This window comes from Nicotiana attenuata, unplaced genomic scaffold (genome assembly GCF_001879085.1).
Source record: "Nicotiana attenuata strain UT unplaced genomic scaffold, NIATTr2, whole genome shotgun sequence".
In the NCBI taxonomy this organism is placed as follows: Eukaryota; Viridiplantae; Streptophyta; class Magnoliopsida; order Solanales; family Solanaceae; genus Nicotiana; species Nicotiana attenuata.
This window is the reverse complement of record NW_017670395.1, coordinates 375,906-397,954: the sequence shown is the minus strand read 5'-3', so window position 1 is coordinate 397,954 and position 22,049 is coordinate 375,906. Positions and strand designations below refer to the sequence as shown.

The 22,049-nt window shown below is 36.3% G+C and overlaps 2 protein-coding genes across 6 annotated transcripts; both read left to right on the top strand.

Moving 5' to 3' along the window:
- The first annotated feature begins 7,845 nt into the window (after nt 1–7,845).
- LOC109238821 (penicillin-binding protein 1A-like) lies at nt 7,846–16,456 on the top strand. 4 transcript variants are annotated; one of them, XM_019405304.1, is made up of 6 exons: nt 7,846–8,266; nt 8,339–8,545; nt 14,324–14,449; nt 14,775–14,926; nt 15,057–15,216; nt 15,611–16,456. In XM_019405304.1, the coding sequence occupies exons 1-6, from the start codon at nt 8,024–8,026 to the stop codon at nt 15,794–15,796; spliced, it is 1,074 nt and encodes a 357-aa protein (XP_019260849.1). In that variant the 5' UTR covers nt 7,846–8,023; the 3' UTR covers nt 15,797–16,456. The 4 variants fall into 4 exon arrangements, 3 of the variants coding, with proteins under 3 accessions (XP_019260849.1, XP_019260848.1, XP_019260847.1); XM_019405303.1 differs by having other exon boundaries at nt 7,846–8,545; nt 15,611–15,802; nt 16,179–16,456; XR_002069816.1 differs by having other exon boundaries at nt 7,846–8,545; nt 15,057–15,391; nt 15,611–15,698.
- On the top strand, nt 8,992–12,691 carry LOC109238820 (G-type lectin S-receptor-like serine/threonine-protein kinase At5g35370). 2 transcript variants are annotated; one of them, XM_019405301.1, is made up of 2 exons: nt 8,992–10,595; nt 10,908–12,691. In XM_019405301.1, the coding sequence occupies exons 1-2, from the start codon at nt 9,929–9,931 to the stop codon at nt 12,539–12,541; spliced, it is 2,301 nt and encodes a 766-aa protein (XP_019260846.1). In that variant the 5' UTR covers nt 8,992–9,928; the 3' UTR covers nt 12,542–12,691. The 2 variants fall into 2 exon arrangements, with proteins under 2 accessions (XP_019260846.1, XP_019260845.1); XM_019405300.1 differs by having other exon boundaries at nt 8,992–12,691.
- Nucleotides 16,457–22,049: the final 5,593 nt, after the last annotated feature.

The following is a 22,049-nucleotide window of genomic DNA, read 5'->3' as shown; positions in this document are numbered from 1 at the left end:
ATATCAGAAGCAGCAAAAGCAGCAATCCCTCAACTTTAAAAATCTTTCCGTTAACCATCCGAAATCATCCCGAGGCCCCCGGGACCTCAACCAAAAGCATCAATAACACCTAATACCTTATTCAAACTTGTACCAATCCTTAAACCACCTAAAACAATGCCGGAAACTCAAATTAATCAATGATTCAAGCCTAAGAACTTCAAATTCTCACAAAACACGCTTTCGATCAAAAACCTAACCAAAACGCGTCCGAATGACCTGAAATTTTGCACACACATCCCAAATGACATGACGGAGCTACTGCAACTTCCGGAATTCCATTCCTAACCTCGGATCAAAATCTCACTATCGGACCGAAAACTTCAAAAATTCAAACTTCGGCATTTCAAGCCTAAATTAGCTACGGACCTCCAAAACACATTCCGAACACGCTCCTAACCCCGAAATCACCTAACAGAGCTAACGGGACCATCGGATTTTCATTCCGAGGCTGTCTTCATACTGTTCTGACTATGGACCATTTTCCAACACTTAAGCTCTCCTTTAGGGACTATGTGTCCCAAAACTCTCCGAAAACCCAACACCGAACGTCCCGGCAAACAAAAATAGCAGAAATGGACTTAGGGGAAGCAGTCAATAGGGGATCGGGGCAAAAATTCCAAAAACGACCGGCCGGGTTGTTGCAGTAGTATATTATGTGATTATATCTTGGAATATGGTTATGGCTTGATGCAACTTTTTTAGACTTATAAAGTGTATAGATGTGAGAATTGGGTCTTACAAAAAAATTCGGGTGTTGGAGATTGGGTTCTAAGGTTTATGGATTAAGGTTCAAGAAAACATCTTCAGTTAGGTTATGTTGACAGGCTTATATAGATTGAGGTAACGTAAGATCACCCATAGGTAAGTGTATGGTGAGTTTATATAGTGATTTGATGGCTTTGGAACGACTCTTGGCACGTTCGGGGACGAACATGTGTTTAAGTGGGGGAGAATGTAACAACCCTATCGATCGTTTTGATCATTGGCATTCCATTTGATGGATTGAGGTCTTGGGTAGCTTCATATGATTTATTTCGACTTGCGTGAATAGTTGGTTTTGATTGGCGAGAAATTCGGGATTGATTAAGAAGAGTAATTCTCAATTTAGAAGCCTTAAGTTGGAAGAATTGACCAATATTTGACTTGTGAATAAACAACCTCAGATTCATATTTTGATGGTTCCAATATGTTTGTATAGTGATCTTGGACTTAGAGATATATTAGGATTTGTATTTGGAGGTTCCTAGGATAATATGGTTTTTTTTTGAAAGTTGGCAATTTGAAGGTTTAGAAATTTCATAAGTTTGACCATGACTTGACTTTGTGGCTAACGGGTTTTGATTGTTATTCCGGGACTTAAAATGGGTCCGTTTTGTCATTTCAAATTTGTGCGCAAAGTTTGGTTTTGTTCCGAGTTGATTTGGTATGGATCAAACGCTTAGTTTGTGAATATCTGAAGTTCTTGAATTGGAAGGTTGCATGATGAGTTTTGGTGTTCGAGCTTTTGGATAAGTTTGGATAATGTATTTGGACTTATTAGTAGGATTAGACGGGGTCCCGGGGCCTTCAGATGTGTTTCAAGTTAGCTTTGGGCCATTTGGGAGTGTTTTGGCAGGCCTGGTACTGGTGTCGCACACCTGCAATGATTTTTGCGCAGGTACGAGGTCACAGATGCACTGGGGTGGTCACATCTCGAGGAAAGCTGGTATGGAAAGTCCAGAAATGCGGATTATTCGTGCATCTGCGCGTCCGCAGGAGCGGGTATGTATGCGCATGAGCGCAAACTTTGCCGGATAAACGATTGGTGGCTGAGGTGAGGCAGCTCGTAGAAGCGAGGTTTTGGCCGCATATGCGGTTTCACAGAAGCGGGTATCTCAGTCATAGGTGCGATATTGCTTGATAACATGTTAAAATTCGATGTTATTCATATTTCATTATTTTGAGATTGGTAGATTGGATGGAGGCGATTTTTGAGGCAATTTTCACTCACTTGGATTGGGTAAGTGTTCTTGACTCGGATTTGATTATTATTCATGATTCTATATTTGATTTTGACATTTGATTGGTAAATCTAAGAGAGAAATTGGGGGTTTTGGCAAAACTTTTCAAAAGTAAAAAATAGAGGTTTGAACTCCGATATGGAGTTGGTTTTGGATGAAACTTATATATTTGGACTCGTATTCAAATGGCTGCTCGGATTGGTTAGTCATGTCGAGTTCCAGGGTGTGGCCCAGGTTGACTTTTTTGATTGACTTTGAGTATTTGATTAAAGATTCGACCTTTATAATTTGGGTTTGATTCCTATGGCTTTATTTGGTGTTATTGAGTTATTTTTAGCTAAATTTGGGCAGTTTGGGTGTCGATTCGCATGGGAAGGCATTTTTAGAGTAATACTTTCGTTTGTTTTAGTAAGTGTCTTGTCTAGCTTTGGTTGAGCCTTTTCTAATAATTGATATTATTTTCTATATCCGGGGGTGATGTATGTATGAGGTGATGAGCGTATATACATGTTCCATGGGTATTCATGCTCGGGGTGGATATTAGATTACTCTATATCTTGTTGGTTGTGTGTTCTACTTGATTATATATATTATTCAACTAATTGACTATGTGAGCATAATAACCCATGCTAGAGCTAATGTTAAGGTTATTGATGCCTTAGTTTGAACTTGATGAACTAATCTTGAGAGTGATGCTATACTTCCTCGGAAGTAGTCGCATGTATGTTATGAACACACACCCATTCTCGTTGCTCTCGTGTTTTGCCTTGAATTGAACGAGTACTCTCTGTGTATGTGCGATCCTTTGTATGACTATGGGAGTTCATCCCTTTTCATGGTAGAGATCATATTTGAGGATTACCATTTCCTAAATTGGCCGAGTTGGACATTTGTAGAATAATTTCTTAGTTAATTTAGCCGTAGTCATGCTTTATATGTTTAACCCTCCCATTTATTTATTTCTATGTCCTTGTGCACTTTGTTAATAAATTATGAGCATATGTCTTTGACGATGTGGCTTATTACATTGTTGTTATTATGGCACATGTCGACACGTTGGGCGGATTGGTTAGGTGTTGGCATGAGATTTTTTATCGTCCGATTATGATTGATATTGTTACTGTGTCAGGGTACGGAGCAATAAGGGTGAATATTATTATTGTGTCAGGGTACGACGCGATAGGAGTGGATATTGTTATTTTGTCATATGCAGTGTGATAAGGGTGGATATTGTTATTGTGTCGGGTGCAAAGCGATAAGGGTGGATATTATTATTGTATTGGGTGCGGAGTGATAAGGGTGGATATTGTTATTCTGGTGCGAAGCAATAAGGGTGGATATTGTTATTGTGTCGAGTGCAGAGCGATAAGGGTGGATGTTACTATTGTGCCGGGGTATGGATCGATAAGGGTGGATATTGTTATTGTGATAAAATGTGAAATACGAGGGTGACATTCTTGAAAATGCATATAAATCCTTTATGTTTGTCATGTATTTCTAAATGATTTTGTGTTGTATCTAACATTCTAATTTATGCCTATGTTATTATTTGATGATTTGGTTGTCAAGATGGATTTACCTATATGGAGTTGATATCTCATGTCTTGTCGAGTTATCGGTCGTGTATCAGATTGACATGATAAGGAAGTTGTCATCATCCATAGATATATTTGATTCTTGGATGAGTCTCTTTAACGGGTTATTTGGCAATTGATACGGAATCAGATCATATTGAGCACAGGTTTACAGTCATGTATGAGGATTGAACATACACATTATATGGTGCATACCTCTTCATGAGCGGGGTTGGTGCAAGTTGTATTTGTTGAAAATGTCGAATTGTTAGAATTTATTTATTACCCTATCCCAGTTGTGCACCTTTATCACTGATATTCTTTATTCTGTAATTGTCTTTTTGGAATATTTTCTCTATATTATACATGTTATTGAGATGCACATGTTCTCCTAAGTGAGTATCTTTTGACTTATAAACCTCGTCATTACTTCTCTGAGGTTAGCCAAGATACTTACTGAGTACATAGGGTCGGTTGTACTCATACTACACTTCTACACTTTACGTGCAGATTATGGAGATGAGTAGTTGTGGAAGACGAAGCCTTGCATTGGAGACGTACAAGCATACTAGATTCATGCTACCTTTTGTTCATGGTAATTTAGGATTTTATTTCTGTTTATGTAAACTTCAAACAAATGTAGTAAATATTCTTTATAACCGCATTGTAAATCTAATCTTAGTGGTTCATGACTTGTATTACCAGTTCTTGGGATAGTTGTATTGAATTCTTTCACAGTAATATTGATGATTTTATCATTATGATAGTAAGTTATACAATTTTACTTACCTAGCGGATTGGGTTAGGTGTCATCACGACTTGGTAGGATTTTGGGTCGTGACAGTTTTCAAAGAGGAGAGCATAAAGATGTAAAGTGTAATATAAATCGAGTTCATAAGCTTTTGGTGATTCAAACATTTGAGGTAATTCAAAACAAAAGGACTAGAAACTTGAACAAACTATACTTGGAGTTTATAAGGAGTTCATGGAATCCAATTCTATGGGAAGGGTTTAGCCAAACATACCTTAATCAAGCTTCCTTAGGAGTCCTACTATGTTCCACTACTTGTAATACTTCAATCTACATCACAAAAGTTCAACTAAACCAACATTAATGAGGGTTTCTATGCTTTTAAGTCTTTGAGGCATTATATCAAACACCTATAGGACATAGCCCTTTATCACCTTTAATAATGGTGTTTCTTCATCCCCAAATCGTCTTTGGGTAGTATGTGACCTTTAACTGCACATGCATGGTCATCCAAATTGCACCTACCCAATAATTACGTCAAACAACACCTTCTCCTTACTCTCCACTGTACCCAAACTCAAGATTGGGAGCTTGTGGCTTCTAATCACCATCCCATAAGCTCCAATATTCGATTCTCATCTGACATCTTCATTATTGAAGATTGCATGAGATCTTGGGATGGAATCTTACCTTGATAGTAGAAGACCTTGTAAATTGCATCTATGAACTCCAAGAATCGAGTTAAGGTCTTGATATGTAGAAGTGTTAGTGCTCCCCCTTATCTCTCTCTCAAAATAGATGAAAATCCCCTCCTAAAATGCCCTTCCAGCCTTATATTAAAAATATTGTCAGATAAAAAAATTCAAAAATGTCCCTAGAAACAGATTCGCAATCGCGAAAAGGAGTGCATATCGCTTCTGTGATCCGCCAAAAGGGACCGCGAAATGATCCTCTCAACTTTTGAATTGAACTGGCTAGATCTTTGGCAATTTTGCGGTTCCCACTTCTGTTATGTGATCGCACATTAGACCACAGATTCTCCTTCTAAAGATTTCCCAAGTGGCTGGACCATTTTCGCAACGGGTCTGCAATCCACATAACTGGTATGCAGTCTGCATAATCTACCGAAAAAGACCCACCCCCCCCCCCCCCCACAAGAAAAACTAGCACCATTTTGACCCATTGGCTAAATACTTTTGGAAAACTTTTTTCTCATGAACTCATTTTTCTCCAATTTTATTTTTTCCCTCATAAGATGAGGGTTCAGGGTTCAGGGAGGAAAAACATTTTAAAAACTCGTTTTCAACCTTTCTCACTCTACTCCTCCCCTCACCAACCCACCCACCCCCACCTTCCATCCAACCAACCCCCACCCCTACCCTCCACCCAACCCACAACATCCCCACCCAACCCTACCCCACCCTACCCCCATCCCCTGTTCCCCTCCTACCCATTCGTCTCCCATATTGTTTGCCGAAATTAGATATTTACCAAAAATTATTTTCTACTCACTAACCAAACACTAAAAAATATTTTTCGAAAATAGTTTCTACTTACTAATCAAACATTAGAATATAAGTAATAAAACCACTCATTTTCTAGATGGGCATTTGGACATAAAAATTGTGAAATTTTGAAAAAAAGTAAAAGAATATATTCAAGTTGAAAATGATATTTGAAAATTAGAGTTGTGTTTGGACATGAATACAATTTGAAGCTATTTTTGAATTTTTGTGAGTGGTTTGAAGCGAAAATTTTGAAAAGTAGTTTTTTGGAGTTTTATAAATTTTGAAATTCAACTTTAAGTGAAATTTGAAATTTCATGGCCAAACACTGATTCTGAGAAAAGGTGAAAAAAATTTCGAAAAAAAGATAAATTTTCACAAAACAACTATTGTTTAGTGGTTATTAAGTAGTTGTAGCCACCATTTACTATATTACTTCCTATAGTTATGTTTTCAGGTTTTTTAGAGTGTATTCGATGTATTTAAGCTACTGTATTCATGAACACAGTATCATTTCTCGGCGTGAAACAGGGGATTACAGCTAGACAGATTATTGTATTCGACTGTATTCACGACGTGAAATAGGGGATTACAGCTAGACAGACTATTGTATTCGACTGTATTTACGATATGTATTTGTGAATACAGTAACGTAATTACGCAATTCATGGTCTATTCAGCTATTTTTAAACGGAAAGTGAATCAATTAACATAATATACTCCTAATATAACTCAAACTCAATTCTAACACACAAAATTTGTATTTCCACTTATAAAAAAGATTCTCAATCTAAAAACACCCCAAAAATATAGCAATCTTCAGAGAAATTACATAATTACATTGAATACAGTTAAATACATAAAAATACATTGAATACATGAAGTATAGCAGGTCATCTATAGTGCAAAAACGTATGAATACATACTGCAGATACATTTGAATACATAAACTATATATTTAAAAAAAACATATTAATACATTCATGAAATATAGCGAGACAGCGAATACAATGAAATACATGGAATACAACGGGATACATTGAAATACAATGGAAAAAAAGACGATGAATACAATAAAATACATAGAATACAACGAGATACATTGAAATACAACGAAAAAAAGGTACAGACTCTTCAAGTTGCTCAGCCCCAAACTCCGTCGTCTTTGTTCAAGAACAACCCTAATGTCGTCTCGTCAAGAGGGTCGCGATTCTGACTCGAAAATCTCAAAATTTGGTGCAAAAACGAAAGAAATTCCTTATTTTCAATAGTAGATTGTCTTCTTTTGTTAGTAATTGCGAATTTGGTAGATGAAGAAAAGCAGCAATGGAGGTGGCGAGAGGCAAGAGTTGCAGTGGCTATGTCCAAATTTCATGGCAAAGTACGGCCATCAGAATGGGGTGGATCTTTCTCTCTAGGGCTTGATTTCGACATTGATTCAGAGCCCCATCCCACTGACAATGAAAATTTCGCGAGACAATGGAGATGAATCTCCGTCGCCGGCTCCGACGAGCATAAATTAAAAAAAACAATATGTCAACGCGTCCTTCTGCCAAGCTGGTATCCGAAGTAGGCCATGAGATCTGATTCGTTAAAACAAGCCATAATATATTTAGAAACGAGAGAAAGAGGATTTATGGATTTATGGCTTGAATAGAAACAATTTGATTGTCCTTTTGTCAACGCGTCCGTCTCAAGACTACTACAGACTACTTATCTTCCTCAGTAGGCCATGAGATCTGATTCGTTAAAACAAGATAAATTTTTATGGAGAAAGACTGGAGTTGAGAGAGAGAGGGCGGAGAAAAATCTGAAAGAATAAGAGAGAAAAATAATACAAAGGTATTTTATGGCTTAAGGATAGGAGGTGACCATAAATAGATATTTGACTATAAAAATTAAAAGGTAGTTATGAAATATAATTTTTTTAAATGGTATTTATTTAAAATAAATAAGGTATTCCATCATTTTTTATGGCCAAACGGGCCGCAGGAAAACATTTTGCAAGGGCGAAACACACCCTTACTTGATTGGGTAATATTGACGGACGGAAATGGGGAAAATCGTATTCAGGTCTTCCTAATTCTTAGTTCGCCGTTATTATAGAGTTGCTTTAATTGGTGAAATGACACTTTGAATCTCCTTCAGCAAATGGCTTCATTGACCTTTTTCAAATTGATTCCAGAACGCAACCAAACATTCACAGCTAATCCTCACTTAAGTATAGGCTTCAAGAAAATCAACCCATTAATCCATTTCTCCTCCATCCACTTTCCTCATTTCTTCCCCAAAATCTCTCTTCACAACCATAACTCACATTTCCAACTTTGCTTCTCGCAACGTTCACATGCAGCTCACGACTTCTTCGACAACACCCATTCTTTTGTGACAAAGGTTGTCATTCTTTTAACGTTTTCATTTGCACTTCTTTCCCTTCGCATCGTTTCAACAATTCTTGTTCCTCAGTTTCCTCAAAGATGGACCCGACTCATTGCTTTCTCTAAACGAGCTGAGTTAGAGGTGATGAGTAGTTGTCCTCAGCATTTGATAGAAGCTGTGGTTGCCTACGAGGACAGACGCTTCTTTCACCATTTTGGGGTCGATCCCGTTGGCGTTGCTCGTGCTGTTTTGTCGCTCTCGTCTCTTGGTGGTGGCAGCACAATTACCCAACAGGTACTCAAGTACGCGGATAGGTTGTTTGTTGTTATGCCTCAACGAATCCTTTAAATAACTTTGTGTACTTTTCGGGTTTAAACAACCGGGCCAAGATAGCTGGGCCACAGATCAGCAGGCTCAAAGCCCACACATGAATCACTTTTGGGCGTTGACTTATGTCATTTCTTTAACGCCAAAAATATAACTGACTAACTGAGTGTCCCATTTTTTAAAACCTTAGCAAATTATGACCTCCCCTTCATAAGCATATAAGTTTTAAGTTTTAACCCAGGTTCACTGAGAAGTTGTAGAAGAAGTTTTTAACCAATTCGGAGGGTTTCACTTTCACCTATGATCTAAATCACTCAAGTTCACTGGGAACTTTAGGCCCAATGCCGGAAAACTATAAGAAATGTATGACCAAATTAGACCAAGTGGTAACGTATATTTCCCACTCTTCTGATTGTGTAGCGTACAGGTTATATTTGCAAAATATTTTAAAACAGTGACAAAGTATAAACAGTGGCCCCAAAAGAAGCTATTTGAGCACTTCAGCCTCTGCTTTCTACTTTACTTATTTTATATTGGGATTATGGCTAGGATAGTTAAAGCTGGAAAATTAATTTAGCTGTGTAACTTTCCTTTCTTTCTTTTTTAAATTTACTTTTATCATGTGGATGACTCTCTCATTTTGGATTAGATATTTTAGTGGGGTGTTTTTAATGCTTGACATGCTAAATTGTAGAAGTAGGATGATCTCTGTGTATGGTAGGATATTTTAGACAAGAAATCGGCTGTCAGTGGGAAAGGTGTATGATGGGTGTCATTAAAGACTTAATTTAGGTAACAGTTGCTGTCAACTCAACTATCTCCAGTAAAATAAAGATTGAACCATAACTCCATTGCTATTACAAGTGGTCTTCGGTAAGAAGAATTACATGTTGCACTTTGTCTTCTTTCTTTATAGTTCTAGGAAAACCACTACTCTTTTTAATTAATTAAATAATGGGTAGTGTCACCTCAACTGAATATAGAATTCAAAGTAAATGATGCCTTTTGTTTGAATAATGGCTTTAGAAAATATTTTATGAGGTCATGGTTCATGAATGTTCAATATACTTACTATTTATAACCATATATTCAGGCGATCATGCCAGATAGACGCTGCAATGTTATATTTTACATCCTCAGTTGTTGCTATCACCTAATGTGACACATATCTCAACTTGGTCACCAATCATTATCAAGCTGGTGTAAACAGAGTTAATTCAGTAGTCAACTTTAAACAATAGAGGGAAGTATGAAAAAGCAAATGCATAAAGTAATAGTAGACCAATTCCAGCCGCATCTATACAATTTCCAGCCAAGCTGTTTTTGTTCTTTCTTTCATCATTACTCTATATGGAGTCCATCTTATTCTTTCTCATTGTATCTTTGTCCATTAGTCCTGTCTTTGGATTTACCTTGACAGAATTTGTCTATCCCAACTTTACTGCTTCCAATCTCCAATTTATTGATAGCACTGGAAGTTTCTTGTTTTCTCGCAATGGAACGTTCAAAGCTGCTATCTTCAATCCCGGTTCTGAACAAGTTAATTTTTATTTGTGTGTTATCCATGTGGAATCCAATACCATTATCTGGTCAGCAAATGGTGATTCACCTGTTTCAAATTCAGGAGTTATGAGGTTGACTAAGAATGGTATCAACATTACTGAAAAAGATGGCAGCTTTAAATGGTCAACTCCACCAGCAAAGTCAGCAGTATACGCGATGCAGCTAACTGAGGCTGGAAATCTCCTTCTTCTTGATCAGTTTAACGGGACACTTTGGGAAAGCTTTAATCATCCGACAGATACAATTGTTATTGGACAGAAGTTGCCTGTTGGCATGATGCTTTCTAGTGCAATGTCAGGTGATGGCTTGTCAAAGGGTCATTACAGGCTTTCTTTGACTGCTTCTGATGCTATTTTACAGTGGCAAGGTCTGACATACTGGAAGTTGTCCATGGAGACCAAATCTTATACTAATTCAAATAATGAAGTGGAATACATGGCTGTCAATCAGACAGGTCTGTATCTTTTTGGTCAAAATGGTTCTGTAGTTGTGATAATGGTGAACTTGTTAAAATCCACTTTTCATTTTGCCAAGTTGGATGATTCAGGCCAGTTTATCATTAGTAGTTTTGTTGGCGCTGACATTAAACAGGATTTTGTTGCGCCAGTAGATGGGTGTCGAGTACCTTATGTTTGTGGAGGGCTTGGTATATGCACCTCCGATGTGTTATCAGATAATCCTATATGTTCCTGTCCTGCTAATTTCAATCTTAGATCACATAATTCAACCAGCTGTGTGCCTACTGACAGTTCTTATTCTTTGCCAGTTTCTTGCAATTCCACCAACTATAGCAGTCCATCAAATTCTTCCTCTGCGTCATACATAAGACTTGGCTTCGGTATGGACTACTTCAGTACTGATTTTACCATGCCCTTCAGGTATGGGGTAAATCTATCCATGTGTCAAAATCTCTGCTCAGTAGACTGTTCATGCTTGGGGATATTCTATGCAAACTCATCTGGTTCTTGTTACAAACTTGAAGAAGAATTAGGGTCAATTATGGCAAGGACAAGTAATAATAATCTGTTGGGATTTGTTAAGATCTTGGTTGGAGCTTCAACAACCTTTGGGGATAATAATAATTTTGATCAGAGAACTGTAAGCTTTCCTTTAGTTGCAACAGTGCTCTTACCTTTCACTGGAGTCTTCCTCCTGATGGCACTGGGTTTCATATTGTGGAGAAGATCACGACCCCAACAATTCGGGAAGATAAAATCAAAAATAAGCCGACCTAATTCTCCTTCTTCAGAGGACCTAGATGCCTTCTCCATCCCAGGATTACCTGTAAGGTTCGAGTACAAAGAGCTTGAGGCTGCTACTGATAATTTCAAGATTCAGATTGGGGCAGGAGGCTTTGGTGCTGTATATAAGGGTGTGCTCCCTGACAAAACTCTTGTTGCAGTAAAAAAGATAATAAATTTGGGCATTCAAGGACAGAGAGATTTTTGTACTGAGATTGCAATAATTGGTAGTATTCACCATATAAACTTGGTCAAGTTGAAAGGTTTCTGTGCTCAAGAGAGACAACGCCTATTGGTTTATGAATATATGAACCGTGGGTCGCTTGATCGCACTCTTTTTGGTAATGGACCTGTCCTGGAATGGCAAGAACGGGTTGAGATAGCTCTTGGTTCTGCCCGCGGACTTGCATACTTGCATAGTGGCTGTGAACAAAAGATCGTCCACTGTGATGTAAAGCCAGAGAACATTCTCTTGCATGATAACTTTCAGGCAAAAATATCTGATTTTGGCCTCTCCAAGCTTCTGAATCGTGAACAGTCCAGTCTATTCACAACAATGAGGGGGACTCGTGGCTACCTTGCTCCTGAATGGCTCACAAGTTCTGCAATCTCAGAAAAAACTGATGTTTACAGCTTTGGAATGGTACTCCTTGAAATTGTAAGTGGAAGGAAAAACTGTTCTAAAAGAACACAAAGTCACAGCCTTGATGATACTGCCACTGGAGATCACTCATCATCTTCATCTGCACAGGGACTTGTGTATTTCCCTTTATTTGCATTAGAGATGCACGAGCAAGGAAGGCACCTTGAACTTGCCGACCCAAAACTTGAAGGGCGGGTCAGTAGTGGAGATATCGAGAAGTTCGTGCGGGTTGCATTGTGCTGTGTCCATGAGGAGCCAGCTCTCAGGCCAACTATGGTTAGTGTGGTAGGCATGTTGGAAGGCGAGATACCACCAACTGAGCCAAGAATGGAATCTCTTAACTTTTTACGTTTCTACGGGCGACGTTTTGCTGAGGCATCAACCATGGAAGAAGCTGGTGGCCAGATTGATGTCATGTTATATCCGCAAGCAAATACTTCTCATACAACCTCTAGGAGCATCTCTAATGCTTGCTTCTCTTATATTTCCTCCCAACAGATCTCGGGTCCAAGATAGAGTCTAGCTGGTGCTACTTGATTTTATAGAAGTGGAGTGCAGATAATCTGTAAATTGTGTCCAAATGTATATTAGGTTACTCTTGAAGAAACATGAATATTGAATTTTTACCCAAAAGGGAATGCATTCCATTCTTAACTCTTGGTTCAAGCTTGTTCAGATACAGCAAATGTGTTTGATGTCTGTGTCTGGTAAATGGCACAAGGCAGTATCTAATCTCTATATCGGATCAGATATTAGGTTTTGTTCCTTCCACCCAAAAGGGGCAAAAGAAAACGAAACAAACTAGAAGTAAAATAATACTGCTTATCCTAAAAGCAAAGATGTTTTAGTGGCAGAACTATTCAAAACGACATGGAGGATGCTATGTCTGGGCTATGTTAAGTACTCAAAAATAAGAATAACTTGGTTTTGATTGAGGTATGTTAGACTTGCAGAGTATGTTAGGTCAAAAAGAAGCAACAGGAGATTTCATTGTGGAACATCTACAACTTGACAGTCGTTCGAATGAGACTTCGAATTCTATATCAGCTTCGAGGGTCTTCAATAGTAGTCTTTTATTTTTAGTAGTGATCTAGAGCAAGGTTGGATGAGCATCACGTTCATGATATTCTGATTTCTTCATTGGAAAATAGCTAGCACCTTTTCATGCATACCTCATTCAACGTAGAAATGTATGTTTCATCCGGACACCTCCACTATGACCATCCCTTTTCCCTTACACCCACCCTCCAACCCCAGTAGAAAGGAAAAAGATCTTGCTTTATGTTGAACTATTTGTTATACTTCATTTATACGTCGAAAATACCTGGCGATTAGAAGAAACCATTAATTTCATCTCTTAACTAAATGAGGACAAAATGGCGATTAGTGCTGCTAGCAGCTTCCCCTAGATTTGTTGCAAAAAGAGCACTTCTCTTTTTCTTTCTCATTAAACACAAAGTGTACTATCCTTCTGGACTGGTCCTATCTGAATCTCATCTGTTGCACTTGTAGGAAGTCCAACTTTACCAGCCAAAGGAATCAACTTTACAGCATCCGTGATTTAACATGATTGCTTATGCTCACTAATATGTGACAACACCTTGCTGAAATTTCAACCTAAAGATCTGGCCAACTATAATGCCTTTTTAAGGTTCAGGCGGCTGCCAGCTTTTCCTTTTCTACTTCAGCCTTTATTATTAAGTCAAGATTCCGAGTTTAAGTTCAGTTTGTCCAGATCACCTTTGCACCATTACTAGTTTCCTTTATGTGGCAATTACCTCTGTCTTGTCTACCCACTTGAATTCCTCTTTTTTTTTTTTTTTCTTTCTTCTATTTTTTCTACTTGCTGTTTTCAACTTCTTGAAATGCCTCCGTTACTAAAATATACTAAACATTAGCAATTCCCATTTCTACTCGTTTTCTTCTCCAAACTATAATTTCCTTTTTGGTCTTAGAACAGGCTAAAACGTGGTATTAAGCACCAGTCTGATGAGTGCATCCTGGAGAACATATTGAAAGTTTCACTATGGCATAAAATTTATTTTTTGTTTGCCTCTCACATCATTATGCCTGATATTTTAAATATATATTGATAATCAATGTTAAGTTTCTGCTTCTCCACTTAGAAAATGATGTTGTCTACCACAGTAAAATGTTCGTAATTCTCATTATTTACCTGCTATTTAGTTCTATTTATTGGCAAGGCAAGGGTGTGACTTTTTGTGTGTGCTATTAGACTCTTTTTCAAATAAGTCGTGTATTTCTGTTTATTCATTGTAAACTTCTTACCTGTGGCAGCTTGTCAAAAACTCATTCTTGAAGAATGAACGCACATTCTTGAGGAAAATTGTTGAGATGATTCTGGCTTTAGCACTAGAGGGAACAATCTCAAAAATGGAAATCTTGAGTGCTTATTTGTGTAAGGTCAAGTACATCTTCAATCGTTGCTATCTCAACTTCATTCATAAATTACTTCAAGTACTGGAAAATAAATGCATTTTTCTTTTTTTCTTTCTTCAGATTTGTTTATTTTTGCTTAATTCGTTTACGGTCCGGTTGTTGCTTCGGATGAGATAAAACTGAGGAATGCAAAATGACCTTTGTTGGTAAATACATCGACTAAATGATATTCCAACGATATTATCAAATGGATAAAAATATCATGTTTGTCCCTCCATGACATGTCCTGTAAGCTATTTTGTTTTTCCTTATTGTTCGTGAAAATTTAACAGAGCCTGTGACAAACCAGATATATTGGGGACATGGCATTTATGGTATTCAATCTGCGTCCAAATTTTATTTTGGGAAGCATATATCTCTTCTTAGCTTGGGGGAATGTGCTATGCTTGCAGCAATGATACCAGCCCCAGAACTCCGGTCGCCGTTCAGGGACTCTAGCAGGTTTTGTAGCTCAGTGAACTTGTTACTTACTTTTCCTTGGCGTGACATAGCTTCTTCTGGTGTTTTTATGGGGTACTTCTGCATTTTATTTCTTGTCTGAAAATATAAAACCTTGCTGTGATATCCTCAGAGGAAAGACCTTCCAAGCTAGAGTGCTGAAAAGGATGGTGGAATTTGGATTTCTTGATGTCGACATGGCAGGCATTGCAGTAAAACAACCTCTCATACTGAATTCTGGAAGCCCAGATCATTCAGATGGGTTGTTGGTTATATCGGCTTCCTCTCAAGTGGTAAATACAGTTTTTTTTAATCCCAGTCTCATTTCATTTCTGATCTGAAATTTTGAGCCGGTGTGTTTTCCCTTTCCAAAACTCAATGAGAAGAAGCAGCTTTGCCAAATCCATATAACATCAAAGTTATTCAGTTCCATTGACCTTCGTTTCTCAAAACAAGATCATTTTCCAGGTTACATCCATTTATTGAGTTTGTTTTCATGATCATTTTTACTCCATTAGGCACCCTGAGAAAAGCATTTAAACATTTAAGCTTATCAAATTGGCCCAGGAATTAATACTCACGTCTAGTGTTGACAACTCCAAAGGCATGTTCTTCAAGCAAGTCTGCTGGTTGATTGAGCTAGCTTCTGATCTTCTTTGTCTTGTTTCTGGTGAATTTATCATATAGCATTCAGGTATGAACACAACGTGCGACAGAGGTTTATTCTCAACCATCAAGAGAATATGGGACTGGGAAACAGAAAGCAAGATATGGGAAGTGAAAGAGGACATGGAGAGATGGGCAACTGGTGTAAAACGATTGGGAAGCATCAATGGTTCCCAAGTCCAATTCAGAAGAAGCTTCTTTTCTTGATCAGACGTAAGAGATCTCTTCCAACATTCTATATGAATTGTAGAAATGGTTGATGAGTTTCAGATTTGATTATCTCATGCTAGTTGGTTAAAGTACTTGTGTGTGGCAGTGAGTTTTCATAGATGCATTAGAAAGAAACAAAACAAAGTTAACTGTTAGTTTTGGTGGTCAAGATATAAAAGCACTTGATTACCAAAACATGTAAAACTGAATGTTTTGGCCATAAAGTTTGTTTGTAGTAAGTGCTTTCGGGTATTTATGAAACACTGTAAAAGTACTTCCAAATGCCCTAAGTACTCTCTGCAAAGCGATTTGCTTATTGAATGAAATAGGGGCTTTGTAGAATTGATAATAACGAGTCTTACCACAAATGTGATGGCAGGTGCAAAGCCAGCAAAAGGGGATCATATGAATTGGTGCAATGACACTACCCATAAAGATAATTTGAAGGCTTCGGAAGGAATTCCGAAATGGTCCTAGAAGAATTAAGAGTTAGGCTTTTTGACAGCGCCAGAGATCCCAACGGAGGGTCTTTGAATATAAGTTCCTATGTGAAAATGTTCTTTAACTTGTGAAACATTGAAGTACATACTTTAAATGACTAATGTCTTCGGACAAATGCGTTGGCATTCATTGCTTTGCTAAGAGCTTCCCCCACCCTTAGCACTAAACCTTTCCAAGCCTTGCCTCGCCCCATTGCCATGCCCAGTTAGTTGACTATTATAGGCCTTTCATAAATGGGCATGATCTTGTTAGATCTCAAACCAATCTATTGAAGAAGGATAGCTCTCAGTGGAGCCAACCAAGCTTTTGAATCTCTGAAGCTGTTGTAACCACAGTGTTGGCCCTCAGGATGCTTCTGGAAAATAGAAAGGAGATTGGTGCAGTCTTCATCCAAAAAGGAGATGTCATTGCCTGGCCCTTTCTTATGAGAAGGAAGCCTTATTAGAAAAGGCTGCTACCTATCGTTGCACATGCGCAAAGCTGGAAAATAGGAAGACACTCTGTCATAAAGACTAACACAACCGCCTAAAATTCAAACATCAACGCGGACTATGCAATGATGACCATTAAGACCGGCTTTCACTTTGCAGTTAAGACTGTAAAATATCATCCTTTCATCATTAGATGCTTCTTTTCAGCTGACATAAAAGCAGTTGAGGTTTCTTAGATTTGCCAATGGGATTTGTAGCACCAAGCATTTGATGAAGGAGAGACATGTTATTTTTAGGTTGATCACTACGCACAAGCATTTAGCAATCAAGAATTTGTTGTATGCCTGTATCTACCTATTCAAGGTTGAAGGTCTAACATCCCTTGGCATGAGTTGTATTACAATGTTTCAAATTGGTCAAACAAATAGCCGAGAATAAGCAACTTAATTTTTCGCATTGAGTGTCATTTAACTTATAGGTTAGTTATGCGGAGATTCTAATGTATGAATTAATATACAGTAAGCAATATTATAAGGATTGTTTGAACCGCGAATAATAATGTAGGAATCGTCAATGTACATGAATTGTGATGGTGCAACAATTGTCAATTTTAAATGAATCACCATATTACAATGATTATTCTGACGTTAGACACATGGTGATGTCTTCGGAACTACTGGTTCTCTAACATCAAAAATGCTTTGATCCCATTACAAAAGAACGTAACCACATGGTTACTTGATTTATAAAACCAGGTTTTTCTGATCCAATAAATAACCTGAGTCTAGTAATTTTTTTCTGTAAATGCTCTTATTCATGTATTTCTCATATACTTATATATCATATATTCTTTCTTGCATAAAATAATATATATATATATATATATTCCCATAAAAATTATCTTGATTATTAATGGAGCTAACTAAGTTTTGTGATGCAAATCAAATATCGCACTAGTTACCAAAAATTAATATTGTGTGTTATAAATAGAATTGTATTTATGGTGAATGTCTATATTTAGAGAGATTCTAGGGTTTATTACTTGGTGGCTAAGTCACCATCTCCCTATAAATAGAGGGTTCTATTCCATTGTAATTCATCCCAAATCAATAAGAATTCTCTCTCCCTACTTTTCTCTGCAACATTCTTCTTCTTCTATTATTGTTTCATAACACGTTATCAGCACGAGACTCTAACCAATTGAGTAAAAACTTTGAGATTGAGCATAATGATTGTCAATTGTTCCATGAACTTCCTTTGTGATTAAATTCTGGATTTAAGGTAAGTATTTTACCGTATTTTTCTCTTTTATTCTATACTTTGATTTTAAATACAAGCAAAGACAACAAAATTTGATTATAACTCTAATGGAATTTGTAAGAAATTATAACCACCTGAAGTGGTAAAATTTCTATGCCTTGCCATGATCAAATTCATGTATGATTGTGGGCAAAGAATTGAAAACCCGTCCCATTGAATTTGGTCCATTCTCATTCCCTTAAGAGAATGTGATAGCAGTATGTGATAAGTCTGAAAGAAGACAAAATTATTAACCGTGAAGGTATCAATGGATGTAGACGTGGTATTAGACGAAATTATAATCGTCATCATTGTGATAATGTGAATAATAAGGATTCTCAAAATAATCCTTCACTCTGTGAAAGTAATATTTGTCATCGATTTGACATGATATTTTATAAAGCACATATAGATGATTATGGTCCATTCATGATGTGAATGTGAAAACATCTGATTTATGAATACATATTTATTCTTGAAAGAATATGAATGTGCTAGTGGTAGTGAATATACCACACTCACCTCTAAAAGGAGGTTTGAGATGATATAAGAAAACAATATCATTATTATCGCATGAATGGTCATTGGTCACGTACCTATTGTACGCCAAAATATTTTGGTAATGTGATTATTAAAGAATAACGGTAATGCAAGAAACAGATCTTGCATATAATTTTGACCATAACCATAATGGTATAACTTTCTCTTTAAAAGAGATATTCACCATATGGGTGTTGATGAATATGTGGTACTACAAAATTAATTGAGAACTCTGCAAGAGCCAATTATACTATTTTGGAGAAACACAATTAATTACCAATAAGGTATTGTGTCGTAGTAAATCTCAAAGAAACTTATTCAGTTTCCAAAGTATACGCGAAAGCGGTTGATTATATTGTGACTATAAATAAAGAAAAAATTTAATATCTTCTATTACTACAACTTGTAGCGGGGTAATATGTATGTGAAAAGCTACCCGCTTTATTCTCCAATTTGTTCTACATAAACAAAAGAATACCACAATGAAGTGGATATTTATTGATATAAAAACCCATATCATAATAAACTTGGAGTTTATTCATAATTGCACACATCATGGTGTAAATCTGAAGTTTATCAATATTGATAATTTATTCAGTTGGCATAATTGGTTTACCCATATCAATTTAAGTATGATGTGCAAAAATAAAAGAGAATTCACATGGGTAAATATTAAAGAACTAGAAAGTTCTTTACGAATTCTCTTATATTGCTTGTTCTCATTAATTAATAGACCAACTAAAATTGGGATTGAATCCCATGAATGCTGGAAATATCAAAGGTGAATATGGGCCCATTCACCTGCCATGTATACCACATAAGATGCATCTATGAGATGGTTACATGTGCGATTATTAATAACCCGCAACATGGTGTTTTGCGAGGTAACTTGCTCAATAATTTAATTTCGAGCATAATTTCCAGATTTTCTATTCAAGAAGTTCATCTTGATAAGTTGGTTTACATCACAGTTGGTTTAGCAAAATGATTTATTGAGTGCCTCCACTTAATAGCTAAACAATTGCTTATGAGAACAAAGTTATCTATATCAGTTTGATATACGTTATATACGAAAGTATATTATTTTCTCCCCTCACAAGTGGTTCAGGGTCAGGAACCAAATAATTCCATCTTATTATTATTGATGTGCGGTGTATATTTTGATTAACACCATAACGCACAAAGATGGGTTCTCAAAGTTGAGGAAACAAGTTAGTTTTTCTAACATGAGGGGGAGACATGATAAACAGTTGAGAAAAAGTTACGTGGAATGAATTATCATTTGTACATCTAGATCCTCGAATAAAATAATATGAACTTGAAGTTCATAAAAGGATAATTCATGTGCAATTTATTGCAAAGCATGCCAGACGCATTTGCTGACCCAAAGAAAGTAACTATATTCTCATTGCAAATGCTCCTATTAGAATAAGTCCTAGAAGGACAAAGTCTATAGTACGCTTAAAGCATATAGACAAATCGGTTTCAAATAAACTTCTTGATAAAGAAGATGAGCAAATGATCAAAATGATCATAATAAAGGAGGCAAGTGATCTAGAAGATCACATGACATAACACTTCATAAAATCTCAAGAGAGATTCAGGTACCTGAAAATATGAATGAAGAGATCTCTATGTTATGTCTTTATGAAAAAATATTGAAACTGATATAAAATGTTTGTCGACGACATCTATGATAGCGCTAAATATATATATATATATATATATATATATATATGAGGATCTTAAGTCTGAAGAAACAATTCGAATAGAATTGGTTTCATATGAAAGACATGTAGTTTTGAACATGTAGTTCAAACACTTGAAAGTATAAAGTCAATGGTATGTGCAATCAGTTTTCGATATCTTATATGTGTAGCATGACATGAAAACTTGATATGCATCTAAAGTCCATTATATGGCTTATATGACTTAAAAATCCTTGAAGGATTTAAATTGCTTAAAGCATATAGAATTCATGGTCATGAAGTACTATATCCTCAGTGCAATTTGTGTACAAATGTATCTTGCTATAACTATATGCATGATAATATGATAGCAAGAGTTTTCACCTCTATGTGAAGATATTGAAATGATGATTCCAACAAGATCATATGAAGACAATACATCTATCAGGGATGATGATTTCAAGGTGAAACAAATTCATTGAAGTTAATATGGCTGATATTGTTTATCAAATATCCACCAACGATCTCTGGAAGATGGTACACAAGATTGGAATGCAAATGCTTAAAGATGTGAATTGATGCTCTCATCAGGGGGAGTTAATACGCGTTGTACTCTTTTTCCCTTACAAGGTTTTGTCCCACTGGGTTTTCCTTGCAAGGTTTTTAACGAGGCAACCAAAAGGCGTATTGTAGATATGTGTACTCTTTTTCCTTCTCTAGAGTTTTTCTCCCACTAGGTTTTATTTTAGTTAAGGTTTTAACGAGGCACATTATCTGTTGAATAGACATTCAAGGGGGAGTGTTATAAATAGAATTGTATTTATGGTAAATGTCTATATTTAGAGAGATTCTTGGGTTTATTACTTGGTGGCTAAGTCACCATCTCCCTATAAATAGAGGGTTCTATTCCATTGTAATTCATCCCAAATCAATAAGAATTCTCTCTCCCTACTTTTCTCTGCAATATTCTTCTTCTTCTTTTATTGTTTCATAACATTGTGAATAATTTTCATAATGCAACCAACCAAACAACCTTAATCTATCTATATCTATACTATATTAAAAGCACGAAGGCCCTTAGCGAAATGTCGTTCGCCTTTTTTACCCTTTAAAAATAGAGTTTATATTGGACAAAATTGTAATTTAAGTTACTTTCCTATTATTTAGAATTTTAAAATTAATTCTCATTAATATACTTGGCCTAATATTTAGGACCTTCCTTAAATTAAAATTTCTCTTCGTTAGGCAGTATAATGAAACCATTAAATATTAGATGTCATACCCAAAATAACTAATGATTCTTTATTAGATGCGTATTTTCTTTTGTTATTTATGTTAAGAAATCTAGGAATGTTTTCTTTTTTACCTTTTCTTATTTTAAGAAATTTTACGAATACTTTATTTTATTAAGAAGACAATTGACTAAACATAGAATTAAAAGTAAATTACAATACGTTCCTCTAATTCCATGCCATCGAAGTTACACTTTATTTATAAAAACAAGTGACTAAACATAGAATAAAAAGTAAGTACAATTCTTTGTTTAGTTAGTTAAATATCATTAACCTTCTTCATATTCAGAGATTTAAATTTTTATTTAATCTTTAGTTTACATCTTTATATCTCACATACATCACTTAATAATATTTATGCAATTTTAAGAAAATATAAGTTATTGTAAGGTACACGCGCACCGCGCGTAGCCTAAGACTAGTATAAAAAAAGTTCGTGTTCGACAAAGAATACGGTTAATCTCAACTAAATCTTGCATTCCCTAGTTTTCATGACCTG